The sequence below is a fragment of the Phasianus colchicus genome, chromosome 18 (genome assembly GCF_987193195.1).
Source record: "Phasianus colchicus chromosome 18, bPhaCol1.hap1.1, whole genome shotgun sequence".
Lineage (NCBI taxonomy): Eukaryota > Metazoa > Chordata > Aves > Galliformes > Phasianidae > Phasianus > Phasianus colchicus.
Window position 1 is genome coordinate 8,917,436 of NC_143453.1, and position 18,800 is coordinate 8,936,235.

The 18,800-nt window shown below is 47.3% G+C and overlaps 2 protein-coding genes and 1 non-coding gene across 4 annotated transcripts; 1 reads left to right on the forward strand and 2 right to left on the reverse strand.

Moving 5' to 3' along the window:
* The first annotated feature begins 92 nt into the window (after positions 1-92).
* Positions 93-164, forward strand: TRNAA-UGC (transfer RNA alanine (anticodon UGC)). The gene has a single exon. It is a non-coding gene; the product is annotated as a tRNA-Ala (tRNA).
* Positions 143-12,773, reverse strand: DHX37 (DEAH-box helicase 37). 2 transcript variants are annotated; one of them, XM_090120776.1, is made up of 27 exons: positions 12,496-12,517; positions 11,807-11,976; positions 11,560-11,672; positions 10,899-11,205; positions 10,331-10,479; positions 9,982-10,074; positions 9,524-9,620; positions 9,067-9,180; positions 8,738-8,839; positions 8,149-8,263; positions 7,932-8,027; positions 7,429-7,505; positions 6,573-6,711; positions 6,261-6,337; positions 5,715-5,947; positions 5,462-5,573; positions 4,817-4,923; positions 4,512-4,700; positions 4,168-4,292; positions 3,770-3,886; positions 3,507-3,679; positions 2,994-3,108; positions 2,735-2,872; positions 2,330-2,424; positions 1,865-1,938; positions 1,337-1,434; positions 143-1,092 (listed from the first exon to the last, which is right to left on the reverse strand). In XM_090120776.1, exons 1-27 carry the CDS (start codon positions 12,500-12,502, stop codon positions 1,010-1,012), a joined length of 3,315 nt encoding a protein of 1,104 aa, XP_089976902.1. In that variant the 5' UTR covers positions 12,503-12,517; the 3' UTR covers positions 143-1,009. The 2 variants fall into 2 exon arrangements, with proteins under 2 accessions (XP_089976902.1, XP_031448552.2); XM_031592692.2 differs by lacking the exon at positions 12,496-12,517 and adding an exon at positions 12,590-12,773 and having other exon boundaries at positions 144-1,092.
* A 198-nt stretch (positions 12,774-12,971) lies between these two features.
* BRI3BP (BRI3 binding protein) lies at positions 12,972-18,779 on the reverse strand. The gene is made up of 3 exons (XM_031592694.2): positions 18,583-18,779; positions 17,321-17,423; positions 12,972-16,750 (listed from the first exon to the last, which is right to left on the reverse strand). The coding sequence occupies exons 1-3, from the start codon at positions 18,772-18,774 to the stop codon at positions 16,332-16,334; spliced, it is 714 nt and encodes a 237-aa protein (XP_031448554.1). The 5' UTR covers positions 18,775-18,779; the 3' UTR covers positions 12,972-16,331.
* Positions 18,780-18,800: the final 21 nt, after the last annotated feature.

An 18,800-nucleotide genomic window follows, 5' to 3' on the forward strand; every position in this document is an offset into this window, starting at 1 on the left:
TCCGCTCCTGCTACACGGCCATGGCCCGGCTGGTGGCGCGCGACGGCCGCGTGTTGGATGTGTGAGTTGTGCGGGAGCTCTGTGCACGGCAAGGGGATGTAGCTCAGTGGTAGAGCGCATGCTTTGCATGTATGAGGCCCCGGGTTCAATCCCCGGCATCTCCACAGTTTTTTTTTTCTCCCGTCTTACTTTCATTTTTCTTCTCCGCTTTTATACCTTCTACCCCGTTCCTCGGTTCACAGGCAGAACACAGCACTCTGCAAAGCCAGCTACCTTGCTTTCCCCTGCAAGATTCCCTAAATACCCGTATCTCACCTTTGCCATTTGTAAATCAGCACCACACTTAAGTTTTTTTCACCCCTCCCAAACAGGCTGCAAAGTGCAGTTGCAACCCCTGCTGCTGGAGTTAGTGCTGAGCACCACGGCTCTACAACACCGAAGCTTATGAAACAAACAAAAAAACTCTAGTTCTTAGTGTGCTGTAACTCACATAACCCACAGGTTTTCTTACTTCAGTCCTTCCCCACACAGTTCTACAGGGTGAAAGGCAGCGAATGGGCAGCTCTATGAGGCCACAGCCAGCCCAGCAGGGGGGGAAGGCTCAGTCCTTGAGCTGCAGGTCTGTGTGAGGAAGGGCCTATGAATAAAGTCTAACACTGCTTCTTGCAACACTCTGTAGAAAACATTTCTCCCATCCAAACCAAGAATTACATATGTTTATTGTAGTCCCTATGACTAATATAGTCTAAAGAGAAACTTCAGCAAAACAGAACTGCTAAAATACAGTGGATAAAATTATCCAAATATTAACATTATAAAGCACCCGCCAAACAGCTGGTGGGGCTTCTGAGAGCACAGCAGGCTGAAAACCAGAGCTAAGAGCCAGCTAAGAGTCACAGAAAGGTACTGCTAGCAGCTAGGCAGTCCCTCTGATCAGCAGATCTTCACGGAAGCCGATGCTCCAGAAACACTTCGGAGAAAAGGAGTGCCCCAAGAACAGAGCTGGGTGTCACAGTGCTACTGGCGGCCACTGCTTGGCTATGTCCTCGTGCATAACCTCAGGGATCCACTGGCAATAGGCTGCGAGCAGATCTGGAATAGAAAGAGAGCAGCAGAGAGATGGCTTCATACTGATCAGCATCCATTTGGCTCTTTCACAAGAATCAGAACTCACAACATTATGGATTCTATTCAGAAAATAAAAATTTTATTTTTATAAAAATAAAAATAAAATTTGGAGCACATCAAGTGAAACAGCCCACCTTACATGTATCTCAAAAAGCCAACAACAAAGCCCTCACTGATAGGACTAATATTTAAGTAGTAGGACACTTACACTTGGGGTTTTTCTTCCATGCAGCCAGCAAAGCATCACGATTATCACAATTTTCAGCAACCAGAGCCTGCAGGAGGGATTCTGTCCTGGGCTGAAGCCTATGTGAATCCAAGACAAAACGGTGCCATAAAGAAATGACCATCAGCTCAGTTTAGCAGTATTACAGCTCACCTTTCCGAACTCGTGCTCATTATTAGTGAGAGCTAAATACTCATGTAAAACACACGACCTCTGGAGATAGAGAGACATTTCCTTAGCTCAAGAAAGTTCTCATGCACTTGTATGGAGCCACCTGCAGAGGTCAGTGTGATCAGTGCATTCTGTTGCTTCCACCCAGCTCTTAAAATACCAAGAAAAACGGTCTTGCAGTAAACAAAACAAACAACACCCGAAACTGCAATTTTCACCTCTCTGCAAGGAAACCTTAGCTCACTGCCTCATACACCCTTCCCAGAGTTTAATTTTTTTGTTACTATTTTTTTAAGAAAGTTAAAAGCATTCAGTGGAGAAAAACTCTTCACAACTTACTTGGACCACGTTTTCAGCATTATGACAGGACTGGAGAGCAGACACTGCCTGTAAGAACCCAATTTCTCAATGACCTGTGAGAAACGTTGCAGTAAGCACATAACAAACAAGGTAAATTGTGCTGTGGAAGCAATCATCAATGAACTTGAATTGCTGTAGGTTTCAGTCCCATATCCTGTATTCCCTACTCTTCCTTGTAGATCTCCATACCAACCTTGACCTGACTGTCCCACCTGATGACTCATCTCTCAGAATGGAGAGACAAGCCTTCTTCCCTTGAGAAAACAGGACTTAAATTTGGGTCTCTTTCACCCACCAGCTAATTCTCATACCATTCTGTATTTTTGAGCTCCATCCCACCTCACCAAGTTTAACACATTGGCAGCCATTGGCAAGCCTCATCTCCAGAAACTGGGCTAAAACACTGCTAACGTCCAAGAAGTGATGCAACCAGAGCACACATACCTTTCCTTCAAGCAGGAACCTGGCAAAGTATTTATAGCGATCGATACCTTCTGGATAGTCAACTTCGACAGCAGGGAGCTGCCAGCTAACTCGATCTGGAAAGAGATCAGAGTCTCCTCAACACTTGATGAATATAAATTTCCACATGTACCACCAGCCCTGCCAGCCTCTCTCTTTAACAAAGGTTAGTGATGGACATAAAACTGCCAAGCTAATGGGAAGACATTAACATTTAAACACTTAAATCCTGTGAATCTGCTCAAATCTCTGTCAAGCCCTTTGAACAGTTCAAACTAAGCTCTACCCTTTGATATTGTGCACAGCATCATTAAGAGACATTACAATAACGAACTACAGAGCAGCCCTCAGGCAAAATGACTGAGAGAGATGTTGTAAGAAGCTTACAAAAGACACTTGGCCTGTGACATCGAATTCTGCCTGTTTCAGGGCAGTACGATGGAGGAGGATTTTCCAGAGGTTTCCCAAAGTGGCAGTACGGTGGCAACAAAACAGGAATCCACTCAGGTTCAACTGCAGACACACCTGAGAAAGGGAAAACACACTTGAAGGAAGCCTTGCTGCCAAGAGCTGCCACTCAGTAGCAGGGAAGTTTTCTGCTCTGCATTCCTAATCAAGTCTGCAGAATGGAGCAAAGCAGTCTCACCTTTCATGTACAGTTTTGTAGTCTCAACAATTTCTTGATACACCACAAACTCTGGGAGCTGCTTGAAAAGGACTGAACTTGGATGGATGAACACCGGGTCGTCCAGAAGAGCGGTCTTTAAGAAAGCACAGAGGATTGAGGCAGAGTAGGAACAGTTACTGGCAACCTCATTTCTTGATTGCATCAAATTTCACTCTCTCTCAGATGCACATTTATAACATCTTCTTAAGCATGGAGGTTTTTAATAACACTTTGCTTTTCTGCTCTGTTTTCTCTGGGGACATCAAGCACTCTGCAAGATGGACTAACGGCCCTTTTACTCTTCTACAGCAATTCCTGCACAAGGACTTGGAAATTGCAACACTGGAAACTTCAATTCTATGGCAAGAAGCTGGAGAAAGCCAACACACACAATCCTATGGCTGCACCCAGACAGAAGCCCAGGCTTTGCAGAGTGCCCCTCTGCCCTACAGACACAAGCAAAGAGGAACTCAGGTAAATTGAGCCGTTTACCTTGTAGGCATTCTTCCACTTATCATCCAGGAGTTCTTCAGCCTGAACCCTCCGAGCAAGGTGGTCCCCCAGCCCTGCCAATACAATCTGTCGCAAGTAAGTCGCTTGTGCTTCTGTTGGGGGCTTCATCTTTGGGTCAACATAGAGGCCAGCATCAGTGCAGACTGAGTTCACTGCAGGGGGGAAAAAAAAAAAAGGTGAGTAAAGATTCAGCTGATTGGTTTGCTCCCAAAAGATGAGAGTTCCCCCCAGAACCCGATTACCTGCTGTTGTCAGCTGCCCTCTCAATCGCCTGATTTCCAGCATGGCTTTGTAGCGGAGCCCGTTCTCTTCACAGAATTTAGGAGTACACCCAGAGTACTCACAGGCCCCCACTGCTCCTGGAAGTGAATAATCAAGCGGAGAAAACAAGTTCACAAATGAGTTCTAATTAAACCAACTGTGGCACAGTACTGTCACAGTCAGCATGAACATACTGCAGTTCCCACTCAGCCAGGGCCATTTGTCAGCCCACGATGCCTCGACGCTGCCTAGATCAGCTCAGGAATTACACTTCTACACTCAGTCCTACAGCAGGATGGTTTTGTATAAAGCTGAGGTCAGGGTGATGAGGAGAGGAGAATGGAAGTTATCAGCATAGGGAAAGCTCTGTGTGCAATACCTAACATCACCATGAGGTCTCCAAGCTTCTGCAATGACCCTTGCCCAGCCCAGATCTTCTGCATCTGTACAAGCCTTCCTTTCTTCCCCTTCAGCTTCACTGTCTCTTCCTCACTTGCTGCTGGCCTAAAAGAAACACAGAATGGCATGAATCAGGTTGTGCTCAAGAGAGGCATCAACATCCCTACTAGGCTGGATGGGGCCCCAAGCAGCCTGATTTAGTGGGAGGTGTTCCTGCCCAGGGCAGGGCATTGGAATTGGATGGGTTTTAAGGTCCCTTCCAAACCAAGCTGTCCTATGATGCCATGGTTCCATATAAACTGAGAATTGGGCTCCTTCGCTTACCTGTCAAACTCTTCAAAAAGCTCCCGAACAGTCATGGCAGACACAATGGTAATGGTGTAAGGCAGGCAGTCATGCTGCCTGCTTAGTGCCAGCATCTTTGCATAGCGGGGGGCAACAGGAAAAGTGGCCATTACTCTGCCCAGGGGACTAATAGGGCAGCTCAGCTTTGCTGCCTGCTGCTCCTTCAGCCTGTGGGGAGAGAAGTCATGCGATGAAGTAACATCTGCATTCATGCAAACCCGTTTTGCTGCCCTTGTGGGTGCTTTATCCCCACGAGGAAATATGTTGAGGAACACAGCCATTACCTTCCTGTCATAGGGGGCTCCTTCAGGGCACCCAGGGCTATCAGTAACTCCTCAGCTGCTGCAAGTGCTTCTGCTGGAGGTGGTGTTGGGAATGGGAAGTTAATTACCTACAGGTACCAAATAAAATGCTCTCAGTACATCACTGACATGGCAGAGTCTGGATCAGTAAGAAGCCCTGGAAGGGAGCAAAAACCTCACCTTCCATTACAAAGACCAAAGAAAAACATTTAGAATGTGTGCCAGAAGCAAGAGGAAAGGACATATAATGGGAGGAAATGCTTAGAACAAAACCATTAGGAAATGTGAAAACAAGCATGACCCTCAGCTGCCACTGACTGCAGGCACCGCCTAGAGCAGGCTGCTTAATGTCCAACTCTGAGCACTTTCTGAAAGCACACATCTAGCTCCAAAACACCATCCCTATTTTGATAGGGGACTTTTCAGCAGTGAAAAGATGATGCAAAAGCTCTTATGACCAGAACAGGCCTGGTAAGGTCTGCTAAATTCATAACAGCATCTGCAGCTCGCAGAATGGAAACCAAATCCCAGGACCGTCATTTCTAACATGGATTTGTGTTTGTTTCTGGCTCCAAAGGGCAACTACTTTAATGAGCTCCATAGCACAGAGCCAGTCTGACACCTTACCTTTTCTATATTTAGTGCCTTCATTTGCAGGATCAAGTCTTCCACTGGTCGCTTTGTTATTTCTGGCGCAGAAAATTTCTCAAAGTCCATGAAGACAGCTGAAGAATACAACCTAGTGGACCAGAAACGCTGCTTGGAAACTTGCAAGAAATCTTAACTCAGGAAATGTGTGTGAAAAATTGGCAAGGGATTCAAAATCAAAAGGCAGTTGAGGGTAACATTTACATCACCCTCTTCCCAGCAGCTCGCTGACCTGTAGCAGTGCCCTGGTTCAGTCCGGCCCGCACGACCTGCCCGCTGGTTAGCTGATGCTTGAGATATCCAGGTGACTCTGAAAGATGAAACCCCGGTGATTTTGTCATAGAAACGCTTCTTCACCTTTCCACAGTCAACCACGTATTTGATGCCTGGGATGGTGAGCGATGTCTCTGCCACGTTGGTGGCTACAACGCAGAGTCTCGTGCCAGGAGGAGGAGGCCTGAACACCTACAAGAAACAGATGGGCGTATGAAATGCATTGCCAACAAAATCCTTGATGCACCCCATAGCTGTGAGCAATTTTAACATGCTACAGGACTGTTGCTTTTCATCGCTCTCAGCCCACTGGACCAGGACATCAGGGAGAGCACAGGCCAAGCAGTGCCTGCTCCAACCCAGCCTATCTTGTCCACTGAGCCATTCCAGTCTGCCCACTGGCGGTGGTCCAAGATGGACCTTTTAGCTCACAAAACATAAGAGACTTAAGACAGCAATGCCACCTATTAAGGGTCATTTGTTTTTGTGACAATGAATCCTTTACCTTTGCTTGTTTCTCCGGTGCTAGTAAAGAATAGAGAGGGAGCACATAAAGTGGAAGGGATGAATCTGATTTCTCTTCTGTGAAGAAACAAAGCAATAATTTTAAAGTAAGTTAGCTTCTAGGCTTATCCCCAGTGATGTCTCCAGGAGCATAATTCATTAAAAAGCAGCAATAAATTATTCGGCATACATCTCAACCAGAAAAACTTTACTCTTCCATTATGCAGACCCAATGTGCTGTCACACCAGCCTAGCAAAGGACAGCTATTTTATGTCACACGTTTCACAGCTAACTGTAGGTCAAGTGCCAAACCTTCTTCTGAGTCTCCATCTCCTAAGTCGAGGTCAACATCAGATCCTGCAATATCATCATCAGTTTCAGCATCTCGATCTTCATCTCCTTCATCCACTGGTACAACAGCATAATTGTCCAGATTGATTTGGGGAAGTGTCTGAGGAAGATGGGAAAGAAGACAATGCAGTGTAAGTGGGAACACAGACAGCATTTCATATAGCTTTGAAAGCAAAGTTCAGCATTTATTCCAAGCATTTGTTGACCTGAAATTGACAGAGATTGGGAAACGCTGTCTGTATTTCAAGGCTAAGATTCAGCATTTCTTAACTGTGAGAGTCAGGGGACACCCAAGTCACAGTTTCAAACAGCCACGTTTCTTCACAGGGAGGACAGAAGCAAAGGTTAACACTTCTTCACACCACTCCAGCTACCAGGACCCCAGACCAGCAGGCAGTACATCTGCAGCATCAAGATCTCCTCCCAGCACAGTGCATGTGGGAGCTGGGCAGAAGCCAAATGCTGCCATCCATCACAGACACATCAGACTCAATTCTGGGTAACAAATAGCCAGAGGAGAGGCAGCCCTGGAGACAGTAAGTCTGCAACTCCTTCCATTAATGTTTTAAGGTCGGCACTTAGCTGAAATCTGTCTCCTACCCACAGTATCCAGGGACACATTTTAGCACTCTGCTGCTTGTAATGCAGTACTTAGGAGTGCAAACAGTGCTACCGTATTTCTGCAGGGGACACATGCAGGCCACAAGGCTTCATGCGAGCCTAAACCAGCCTGGTGAGAAACACCACTATGCAGGAGTGCTCTTCTGCAGGGAGGGCCCTGCTCTGTGTCTGGGAGGAATCCTAGCCATCACAGTACCGCAGCTTTCTTCCGCCTTCTTGATTTCTTAAATTTTCGCATTTCTTCCACTGATTCTTTTCTGTCGTCGTCATCTCCTACAAAAACAGCCATCAAATCACCATTAGCTGCGCACGCTTTCATCTCAGAAAAGGGAGTGTACAGTCTGTCCCCACTCCCAGCTCCTGTAGGATTCCAAAGGCATCACAGTATGAATGAAGCGCAGCCCTGCTGAAGGCAGAGGGGACAAGGAACCATACTGAGGACCAACAGCAGCACAGCAAGTGTGTGCACTGAGGTTGAGAAGACAACTAGCTGAGCTACGGCAGGATTTTGCTTTCTAAAGCCACCCTGGGAAATTCCACTATCCTTAGATCCGACCCCCAACCCTTGTCTTGAGAAATTTTAAAATAAAAATTCTTATTTTAGGTGCAAAGGAAGCTCATTTCTCAGAGAGGGGAATTTAATTCAATACCAAGTTTAATTCAATTAATTTAAGTCCAAGTCTTAATCAGTGGCGTTACCTGCAGTGCTGTTTTTTTGGAAGGGAAAGGCTTTCCTCAGCCTCCTACAGAGAGAGTGAACTTCTGCCTGGCCTGTCAAGAACACCAAAATCCCACCTGCAAGAGATGAAATCACTCTAAATGCCATGCACCGCTGCTTAAATTACCCAAAAAAAGCTCAAAAATTCTACAGATAGGTTAAGTGTGAAGAATTTGAGAGGCTCCACAGTGCCCTTACCTGAGGGTAACATCCGATGGATTTTACACACCTTTCGGAAGCATTCCCCACTGTAGTCATCCAGGGGGGTTTTCTTGTTAAAATGAACAGTGACAGGGAATTGCCTCGCATCCACCTAGAGAGGAAATCCAACAGCAAACAAGCCCTGTTTGTAATGCCAGCACAGTCACTGCAGCCCTCGTGGCAGAACCAGATATGCATATCCTGAAGTCTGTGCAGCTTTTGGTTTTGGTAACCTACAGACCACCAGACCCATGGAAGTGATCCATGTTGGCTATGCTGAACACCATGAAACCAAGAGGGAAACTCAACTATTCTCTCGTGGATTGAGGCTTCCTAACCATAACTTCCAGTCTTTCAAAGTAATCCAATTCTGCCAGGGGAGATTCTCTGATAGAAGTGGAGAGAAAACCACTGAGTTCCAAATGACAGACCAGTATAACCAAAACAAAACCATATCTTAAATTGACATCCAATAGATTTAGGCAGCAAATGGACGATTAGAGTCCATTTTTTATTTCACAAAGGAAGCCCTCGCTGTATTTTCAGCTGCTCCACCTGGCATAGATCCCAGCGAGAAGAACAATACCTGTAGAACAGGAGGTGTGACAGCAAACAGCCTGGTGTTCTCAGTGAAATCTTCCACACGCAGGGTGGCTGACATGATGATCAGCTTCAGGGGCAGCCCTTTCTGCAGGGACACACAGCTGTCACTCTTTGCCTGGAAGCACGTGGCACTTATGCTATACAGCACACAGAGCAAGAACTATTGGCAGCATTGGACACAAGTGCTTTCTGATAGGCCAGTAATTTTAATTACTTGTGTCTGGTGGCACTGCAATGAGATATCGTGTGAAAAGCTATCGACTGGCACCCCTGCCTCGTGTGCCTTCTCTCACCTCATGCAGCTTCTCTCACCTTCTCCCGAAGAGGCACGATGCGAGACAAGAGCCCTATCAGGATATCCGTGTACATGCTTCTCTCGTGGGCTTCATCAATAATGATCACTTTGTACTTTAAAAGCAGAAAATCCTGAGAAGAACAAACGATTGCACCGCATGAAGCCTCATCTGAGAATATCCCTGCCAGAACAACCCGTGGCTGCACAAACACCACCCTCATTTCCACACCCAGGCACAGACCTACACAGGCAGTGTAGCACAGACCCAAACTCTCAAGGCCGTGCAAAGCAGCCTAGCTCCCAAGACTCCTTGCTCTCATTTTACATAGCAAGATAACCCCACACTGAGAGAATTCTCAGTGCTGAAAGGGCTTTTGCTTGGAAGGCTGGCAACAAACCCACGCAACTTGGCTGCCACCTCCTCTGGTGGAAGGAGATCCCTCCCTTCTCCGAGCAGCAAGGGCAGTACCTCACCTTCTGCACTTCTTTCAGCAGCACACCGTCTGTCATGAACTTGATTTGTGTCTCATCTGTGACATTTCCTTCATATCGTATTTGATACGAAACCACTCTGTGAGGGAACAGCAGGAGAGTCACAAGGCATGGAGAGGAGCAGGAAATCAGCGTGCAGATCAGGAAGCAGCCTTCAGCCCAACTAAATTAGGACTCGATGCCAACATATGAAAAAATGCACCCCAACAACCCACCAGAGCCTCACACACAACAAACACCAGAACCTGGGGTATACAGCAATTCCACTCCATGCATCCTCATGTGCTTTTACAGATACCACCACAGCAGTGTGTGAGTAACCTGCCAGATTCTCACCAGAGGCAGAACAGCAACACACACACTTCTGTCTCAATCAATCACATGTGCAGTGCATCTCAGTGTAGCCTTCCCAGCAAGGTCCCAGCAGGTTTCCTTCTCACCTATGTGACAAATTCATCTCCTTAGCGACGCGCTGAGACATGGACACTGCAGCCACACGCCGGGGCTCCGTGATCCCAATGATGCCATTTGAACTAAAGGGGCATAGAACCACAAAGGGGGGTTGTTTAAAGGTTTCAAAAGATTGTTTATGTGCAAAGGGTTTTGCAAGTCACAGCTGTACTTCCTTCAAGTCTTTAAAAGCTCCTTCAGCACGGCCACTGCCACTGCAAAGCAAAGAGTGAGCTCCCCAGTTCAGCCATTTCAGAATACAGGAGATAAATCAGAAGTGACTGAGCTCAGCTTCAACTTTTCTAGCTACATTTGCTGCACACAAAAGACAATTCCTACCTGGTATAACCAGCTTCATAGAGAAACTGGGGGACCTGGGTGGTTTTACCACTGCCCGTCTCTCCACATATGACGACAATGGGGTTCTCATTAATGGCTTCCATGATGACTTGCTCTTCAGCCAGAATGGGCAGCTTTAGTCTTGCCTCCTAAGATAAAACACATGGTTTACACACATCGTTTAGTCCTCCCAAGGACTGAAAAGTGTTTCCTAGCTCAGATGACAAAATCCACAGAAAGAAATTCTGCAAGGTTTGAGGCTCAAAAAGCTTCAAACCAGTGAATGTCCCACTGTCATGCCTAGAACTAGACTCATCCAAACAGCTTCTCAGAAAGCAGCCACGACTTTCTGCACTTTAATTTCTGAAACTACAGAATCCCTTGAGCTTATCGATACCGCATTTCCAACAGAGCCCTTCCATAACCCTGCCGTGTCTGTTCAAAGACACATAGAACTCTTCCTACTTCTGGAGAACATCCTACTCACATCAAATGGAATAGAACGATGGTGTCTGCAGCAAACTGCAAGATGTCATTCCTAAGCCCACAGGTAACTGCTCAACCTCACCTGAATCTCAGGAGATCTGTCCACTGGAACAAAAACTGCAGGCTTGCATGACGGTTTGCTGGACACAGTAGGAGCAGCCTGCTGGCTCACCATGGGCTTCTTCGTGCCTTCTTCTGGCTTCCCAGCAGAACTCACATTACTGGCTGAAGGCTTTTCAATTTCTTGTTTCTCTTCTTTCTTCTCCTCCTCAGAGCAACTGGATTCACCCTCAGGCTCTGGTTCTGAATCTGAGCTGTGTCTTCTCTTATTTGCACCGCTGATGCTCCTGATCATCTCAGGTACAGCAGCGCCTGGCTCCTGCAATACCCTAAAACAACACACCACCACGTGAACTACAGCGACAGGATGAGAGGTGATGGCCTTAAGTAGCACCAGGGAAGGCTCATACTGACACCAGGAAAAAGACAGGCTGCCCAGAGAGGTGGTGGAGTCACTGGCCCCAAAGGCGTTCAAGAACTGCAGAGTTCACACATCATCCACAGCAAACAGAATTGTACCACCAAGTCACCGTGTGAGCTCAAACCCAGGGAAAGAACTCCTGCACAGCGGGCATCATGCAGCACTAAGACAGGCTCCCCAGGCAGAGTGAGAAAAGAAAGATGCACAGGTTGCCACAACCACAGCAGTAAGTCAGAAAGGTTTTTCCCCAGCACTGCTTTACCTTTTGGGCTGATACATGCGCCCTCCGATGCCAAGCTTGGAAGTGGTGTACAGAAGCTTCATTTCTGCCTGGGAAGCCTGCACCTCACTCAGCTTGCTCAGCAGCTCAGCGCGCTGCGTGGGAAAACCAACTAAAGTCAGTACTGATAGTCACTGGAAAATAATTTCATTTAAAGATTGGCTCCCAAGTTAACTACCATTTGAAGAGGGGGAACCAATGCCAGAATTACTCACAAGCAGCACTGTACCTGTTTTTTCTTTTCCTTCTGTTCTAAAACTTTCTGTAAGTTTTTCTTCTGTTTCCTGCTGAGAGGTTTCTTCTGCTGTTGCACAGCGCTCGGTGCTTTCTTCTTCTTCTCTTTCTTTGCTGGCAGGACCAGGGCATTACTCCCATCAATCCCCTTCAGCGGTGCCCCATCTGCAAGCATCGGTGTGTCACTCACCAGAACCAAGAGGGCCGGTGTCAGCACACTGCTCAGTGGCCAAATCACATGCTGTACTGGATACGGACATTCCAGGCAAACACAACCCTTCCTCCCAGTCAGAACCAATCCCACTTGTCAGCAGGAACGAAAACCCCATGGCACGGGGTGCTGAATGCTGCCATGCTTACTGTGGCTGCTCAGCTCATCCCCTAGGCTTATGACACAGGGCTGACAGCTCCTTCCCTCCTTTTTATGCAACCTCGCAGCCAAAGGATGCAGAGCAGCTCAGGGCCACGTGTGACACCACGCTCTCTACCAGAGACAAGCAACTTCTAGTAGAGAAGTCTGCATTAGTAATGGTTTGATAATAATTGCATGAGAAAAATGATTAAAAACCCACAAACATTGGCCTTGATAGTGCAAGCGTTAAGCACAGAGGTTGTTTAATAACCGGATTGCCTTAGTAAAGAACAGCCTAACTGATGCAGTAGCTGCTATAACAGAGCCATTACCACCCATCCTACACGACCGTTCCAGACCACGTAACGGCCCAACAGCAGCGCGGTGACACCGCAGCCACCCCGAGCTGCGCTGCGCCCCGCGCACCTCCCAGCTCCAGCTGCAGCCCCGCCGGCTCGGCCCCAGCCGGAGGGAGCTGCTCGGCCCCGCATCCCGCCCGCGCCTTCCAGTTGTGCCGCCGCCGCGCGCGGCCCATGTCGGAACCGGCCCGGCCCACGTGCAGCTGCAGGCAGCCCCGCTTCCGGGCAGCGCGGTCTCGCGAGGAGGGGCGGTGCGTGCGCGCAGGCGCAGCATGAGAAGGGGCGTGGTTAAGCGGTTAAGGGGCGTGGCTTGCTGTTTGGGGGCGTGGTTTGGTGGCCGATGGGCGGGGCCGCAGCGCTTGGCGCGCCGTTCGGGCGCGGTCAGGGTTAGGGAGCGTGGGGCAGTGAGAACCCATCCCGCCCCCCGGTGCTACCACAGCAAACACCGCTTCAGTTAAAAAGAAAAGATCAACTTTTAATGTGCTGTCATCACAGTTGGGTGGAATTATCCAAAAGTTTAAAATACATGCGGATACAACAAAACCTTTTGTTTTCCAGCCCAGACAAAGAGAACTCGTGGTCATTCACGTCATTAGCTGCCAAATACAGATCAGTACGTGAGCAAATCACACCTAAAAACTTCTACACCACCAAGAGCTAAGGTTACACACTGGTCTATGTTCCACATTCACTACGCAACACATCTCAAAAGCGAGTCACGAGTTGGAGGACGCACTAACACAGCACTGAGCCACAGCAGCTTACACAAGGCACTCCGACACCCAACAGCACTTGGAGAAGCGTTACACTCTGCGCACGACGGGTCGGTTATCTACAGGTGAGGTGCCCACCTGCAAGGAAATCCCTACAAGTGTCATTTGAAAAAAAAAAAAAAAACAAAAAAACAACCACCAATGCACTGAGAACACAACGGTAGTTTCAAACATCAGGTCTCGAAGCTCAGAACGCTGAAGACCCGCCCTGGAATTTGGTACCAGGTGGTACGGAGCCCATAGCGGGTGCTGTGTTACAGCCAGGCTGGCAGCTGTGGGATCGGGGCTCTCCTGCCCTTGTGCCACCACCACAGGCAGTGTGCAGGGCTCTGCTGTGCCCACAGCCCGTACCTGCACGCCTATCCGAGATGCTCACACCCATGGCAACAGCAAAGCAGTGCAACCAGCCACTGGAACGAGGTCTACGAATCAGAGCCAACACTTGGTGGGTCAACTACATGACTTGGAATGGAAAGTATCTGTAAAAGGTATTTACAAAAGTGAGTTGAAAGAGGTTAAATACCACATTCATATCTCAAAAGCATTTTCACTACAGTGCATGTTTAAAAATACAGAGCATTTTTAAAGTATATATATTGAAGACTAGATTGTGCTTTAAAAAAAATCATTACTTCTGAATTTGACTAACGTGAAAACTGAGTGCTGGGAAAAATACTGATTAAAAATATCCAATTTTATATATACTGCTCTTCACATAACATTTTGCTATACATGGGATGCAAGTAAATACAAAAATACTTTTTCCAAGCAGCAGGGCGATCAAAACTAAGAGAATTAATACAGGAGGGCTGATTTTTACAAAACTAAAATAAACGATTAGAGACACAGGGAGAAACTATAATCCAAATTAAGTTTCATATAGTATTTGTAAAGAAATCTTTATAATAGACAGCTCTTAATATATAAACGATTCAGCATTTTTAACTTCAACATTAAATATGGATTATGCAAAATACAATCTATGCAAATCTGACTCATGCACATAGTCCTACTGAAGGCAATGGAGTAAGGTTTGCAGACTTTGGTCCTCAGGCCTCAGATTTAGCAAAAAAAAGAGATGTGACCACCTTTGCTAACCAATTCCTAATGTCCACGGTGGTGCTTAGCTCAGTCCTCTGTGCACAACAGCAGCAAAACCAGAGCTTACAGGGAAGACTCTGCAATACTACAGAAAATGAGCTGTAAGAAACGAATACACCGCCATTCCAGTGCTCAGCTTTACAAGGCAGATTATTGTCTCCATAGTACTCATCTGTTTATGGGAAAGATTTTAAGTTATAAAAAAGCAGCTTCTTTGCAACTCTAACCATGTATTTCTTGAAAAATGAGACTCAGAGGAAACTACAGATGCAATAAAAAAAATAAAAATGCATTACAACAGTGCCAACTGCATATCAACTCCAACCACGCTGAACTTCAGCGACTGCGGGTTGACATGAAGGCCGTAAGAATGGATTATAAAAGAACCATTCCCATAAATGCCACAGACAGACCAAAGGAGGTTAGGCAAGTAATATGCTTTTTCAGAAGAGCATTAAACTTCAGCATAAAGGAAAAAAACAGTTCAGCCCACAATACATTCAGTAAAGCAGCACATTGAGGTCCTGCCCGGGCAGCCCTGGCCCCGCTCAGCAGCCACATGGATTTGCTCCCATTGCTTTTAGGCCAGTCCCTGCTGCAGACCCAGTTCTTGTTGCGGGTTCTCTTAACCTATCGTTCAGAAATTAGGGAAGGTGTTGTTCCTCAGCTGTGGCCCATTTTTACCTCTCCTGGCACTGTCACTGAGCTCAGCGCCATCGGTTACCACACAAAACACTGACTGACTTCCCTCCCTGAGGTCACCTTTGTTTCAGTACATTTCAAACTGTACAAAACCAGTGCTCACCTACCAAGCTACTTAATCACAAGGTTACAAATACATAAATCCTTCAAAATACAGCTGCTCCAAGCTCCTACATTGCTTTGTTTAACACACCTTTCCATGAGGTGACTCGCTTCCCCAAAGCCCAATATATTGAGGACACAGACTTCAGGATAAAAGCTCCTACAACACAATTACGATTTTAGAAAAGAAATCCAGATCTTCCTGAAGGTAATTTATTGCCACTTATTGGTCCTGAGAAAGCTTTAAGCAACGATGCATTTGCAAGTGGTTTAACCGCTGACTTTCTTTTGCGTGAAAGTAAATGGGTCCCAAGATTAAAAACTGTATTCCATCCTATGCACTGATGCTTGAAATACACTTCACTATGAAGGTCAGATAGGAATTACAGATTGCCACACTACATCTTTTCCTCTTGTGTCAATCAATTAAATCGGATTTCCTTTCGAATGTCAAAATTTAAGTTCCTGATAGGAAAAGCAATAAAATAAAGCCACACGTGCACTTCTCAATTCCTTACGTGGGACTGGCGTTTAAGGACCTGAAACTTAAGAAATCATTCTTCTCCCTTGTTCTCCACCTCCTATTAAAATCTAGGGCATGAATTTTTTGGCCTGGATACCAGAAAATTACTTAATATTCTAGGAAAGACAACTTCAAGGCAATGAAATAAGCCAACAGTAAGAGAAAAACATTTGTGACTTTGCACAAACAAACAACAGCAAAGGGTGGACCCACAGCAGTTACTTCTCAACAGAAGTGTTCGGTAGTTTCAGATTTTAACTTTGTGTGTCAAATTTGCATATGTTTAGCTGAATTTCAGTATTTTAAAGACTACTCGATTTGCTTTTATAAAAAATTTACAAAAGATGTTTTTAAATGCTTGTAAAAGTAAGCGTTTCTCTACTGATAAAATTCTAATACTGGATAAAACTCTGAATATACGGCTTAATTCTTTTTCCTACAAGTATAATGGCTGAGTGTGTAATCTAGATCAATTAGTCTCACACATGATGAAAAGTTATAACTCTGCACACTTTTTACCATGTGATGTTTTGTTGCTTTGTAACTTCAAATGAGACAGTGCTTAGGAACTTTCTAGAGCTGGTGTACGGTGGTCTATGGGGGTGGGGTCATTGGTCACTGCCTCTATCCAGGTTCTCAATCACCCTGGAGAGACGTATGTTCAGCAGTCTGATCTGACTGTCGAGGTGGTCCATCTTCTCCTCCAGGCTGCTGTTGCTGTTTCTCCTCCAGTAAAATCCCACCGGCCCCGTCATGAAGTAGACAGCCACCACGAAGCAGAGAGGCAGCACCGCGTGTTCCGGGTCACCTTCGTACTTCTGCAGGATGTATATGCACGAGAGGGTGAAGAGGGCAACCCTCGCAATCCAGAAAAAACGACCAAAGATCATGTGCAGGAGATAGAAGAAGAATCCGAGGAAGAGAGATAAAAACCAGTAGGCGAGTAAGATGGCACCGATCAGCAGAATAGCCCGGGTTGGGTTGTTGGCAATTGCTGCTGGGCTGAAATAATGAGTCAAGTTGGAGGCTGAAAAACAAAGGAAAATTTACAGAATGTTAACGAGTGCACACAAAAGAGAGAACGGTGGAAACGTAAGCACAGCTTCAGTTACCCATTTCTGGATGGATGGTTGGACTGGGTGATCCTGTGGGTCTTTTCCAACCTTAGTGATTCTATGATTCTCTTATCACTGGCCCAGCTCTAATGATGCAATTTAATTAATGCTTTTAAAGAAGAGGCATTTAAGACTCTTCAAAGACAAGCTGTTGTAGGGCAAGATTCTACACCTCTCCTTCATTTCCATGCACTGTTCCATACCATTTGCATCCATTTAATGATGACACCAAAGAGCTGACCATGACCTGTCACACTTTCACAGACATCCTATAAACACACTAAAACACAACAGTTGGGTTTAAGTTTCTGGTTTGGAGGCCACGATAGCACAATCAAAATCACGTGAAGTAGGCAGAGATACCACTGGTGAATGTTCTATGTAGAATGATATGACACAGTTAGTTTCCCACTCAGCTTATGCTTGTGAGCAATGACACGGACTGACACAGCTCAGGGGTTAACAGGCATCATCACACTTACCATCAATTCCAAGAACATCTAACAAATCAGTCCATATTCTCCAGAATGTGTCCATTAATACATCCACCCCATTCACAAACCTCTCTGTCAACCTTGAGAAAAACTGAGAAATAAAATTGAACATTAAAAAAAGAATAATAAAACCCCTCAATTATTGCAACTTACTAGTTGTGAGCAGAACTGTAAGTCATGCAACAGAAACCGCAGAATATTTTGAAGATCCCAAGGAAAAAAATTGAATAAGAGAACCACGGAAGGAACCATCGTGTTGGAAAGGACCTTAAGAAGCACCCAGTCCCACCCCTTGCCATGGGCAGGGCCACCACACACCAGCTCAGGCTGTCCTGGGACCCAAAGATCAAGGGCTGCAGCACCTTATCTACAAAGACCGGCTGAGGGAGCTGAGCTTGTTCAGCCTGGGGAAAAGAAGGCTGCGGGGTGACCTCATTGCAGCCTTTCAGTACCTAAAGGAGCCTACAGACAGGAGGGGAGTCAACTCTTTGAAAGCGTAGATAACAGCAGGACAAGGGGAAATGGTTTTAAGTTGAGGGAGGGCAGATTTAGGTTGGATGCCAGAGGGAAGTTCTTTACTATGAGAGTGGTGAGGTGCTGGAACAGCTGCCCAGAGAGGCTGTAGATGTCCCGTCCCTGGAGGTGTTCAAGGCCAGGTGGGATGGGGCCCTGGGCAGCCTGGGCTGGTATTAAATGAGGAGGTTGGAGCCTGTGGCTGAGGGTTGGAGCTTCATCATCCTTGAGGTCCCTTCCAACCACGCCATTCTGTGGTTCTGTAATTGCAAACTTAGTCGGCACAGCTGCTCTTATTAAGGTATTTTAGCACGTAAACTTGCAGGTTAACAGGCTTTAAAAACGCACTTTGTTCGCTATGCACCGTTCAGAGGTTTCAAGAAAACACGACGCGGGTAAAGCCAGCCAGAGAACCACATTTCCATCGAGCAACCGAGACGCCCCGTGCACGCGCAGGGCTCCGCTCCGCTCCCTTCCCCAGCGCACGCACAGACACAGCGCGCTCCGCATCCCAGCCGCAGGGCTCCTACCGCCGGCCTCTCCCAGCAGCAACGGCTCTAACCGGACACCTCCTCGCCGCCGCCACGCTGCGGCTCGCCGCGCGCTCCCCTCCCCGAAGCCAGGCTCCCGGCGCCGGGCTCCGCTCCTTGCGGCCTCCCGCCGCGCGGCCCTCGGACAGCCGGGGGAGGGGAGGCAGCGCGGGGTGCGCGCGTAGGAGCGGGAAGGAGCGGCCTCACCTTCTGCAGGGCCCGCACGTTGTCCTCCCCGAACAGGCCGCTGACGCCCTGGTAGAGGCCGCTGGCGGCTCGGCGGAAGCTGTTCTGCTTCTCGGCGCCGCGGCTCCGCGCCGCCCGAGCGCCGGGCCCCGCCGTGCCGCCCAGCAGCAGGGCGAGGAGCAGCAGCACCGCCGGCAGCCGACCCGCCGCCATGGCCGCCCGCGCTGCGCTGCGCCGCG

Excerpts from the sequence above, each read along its gene's own strand:
- DHX37 (XM_031592692.2), bottom strand. The coding sequence starts at position 12,698 with ATGGGCCGCGCGCGGCGGCGGCACAACTGGAAGGCGCGGGCGGGATGC. Across the intron at positions 8,028-8,148 it reads CCATCGGATGTTACCCTCAG|GTGGGATTTTGGTGTTCTTG; the intron begins GTAAGGGCACTG and ends CATCTCTTGCAG. Across the intron at positions 5,948-6,260 it reads CACCGGAGAAACAAGCAAAG|GTGTTCAGGCCTCCTCCTCC; the intron begins GTAAAGGATTCA and ends TGTTTCTTGTAG.
- BRI3BP (XM_031592694.2), bottom strand. The coding sequence starts at position 18,774 with ATGGCGGCGGGTCGGCTGCCGGCGGTGCTGCTGCTCCTCGCCCTGCTG. Across the intron at positions 17,424-18,582 it reads ACGTGCGGGCCCTGCAGAAG|TTTTTCTCAAGGTTGACAGA; the intron begins GTGAGGCCGCTC and ends TTTATTTCTCAG. Across the intron at positions 16,751-17,320 it reads AGATGTTCTTGGAATTGATG|CCTCCAACTTGACTCATTAT; the intron begins GTAAGTGTGATG and ends TTTGTTTTTCAG.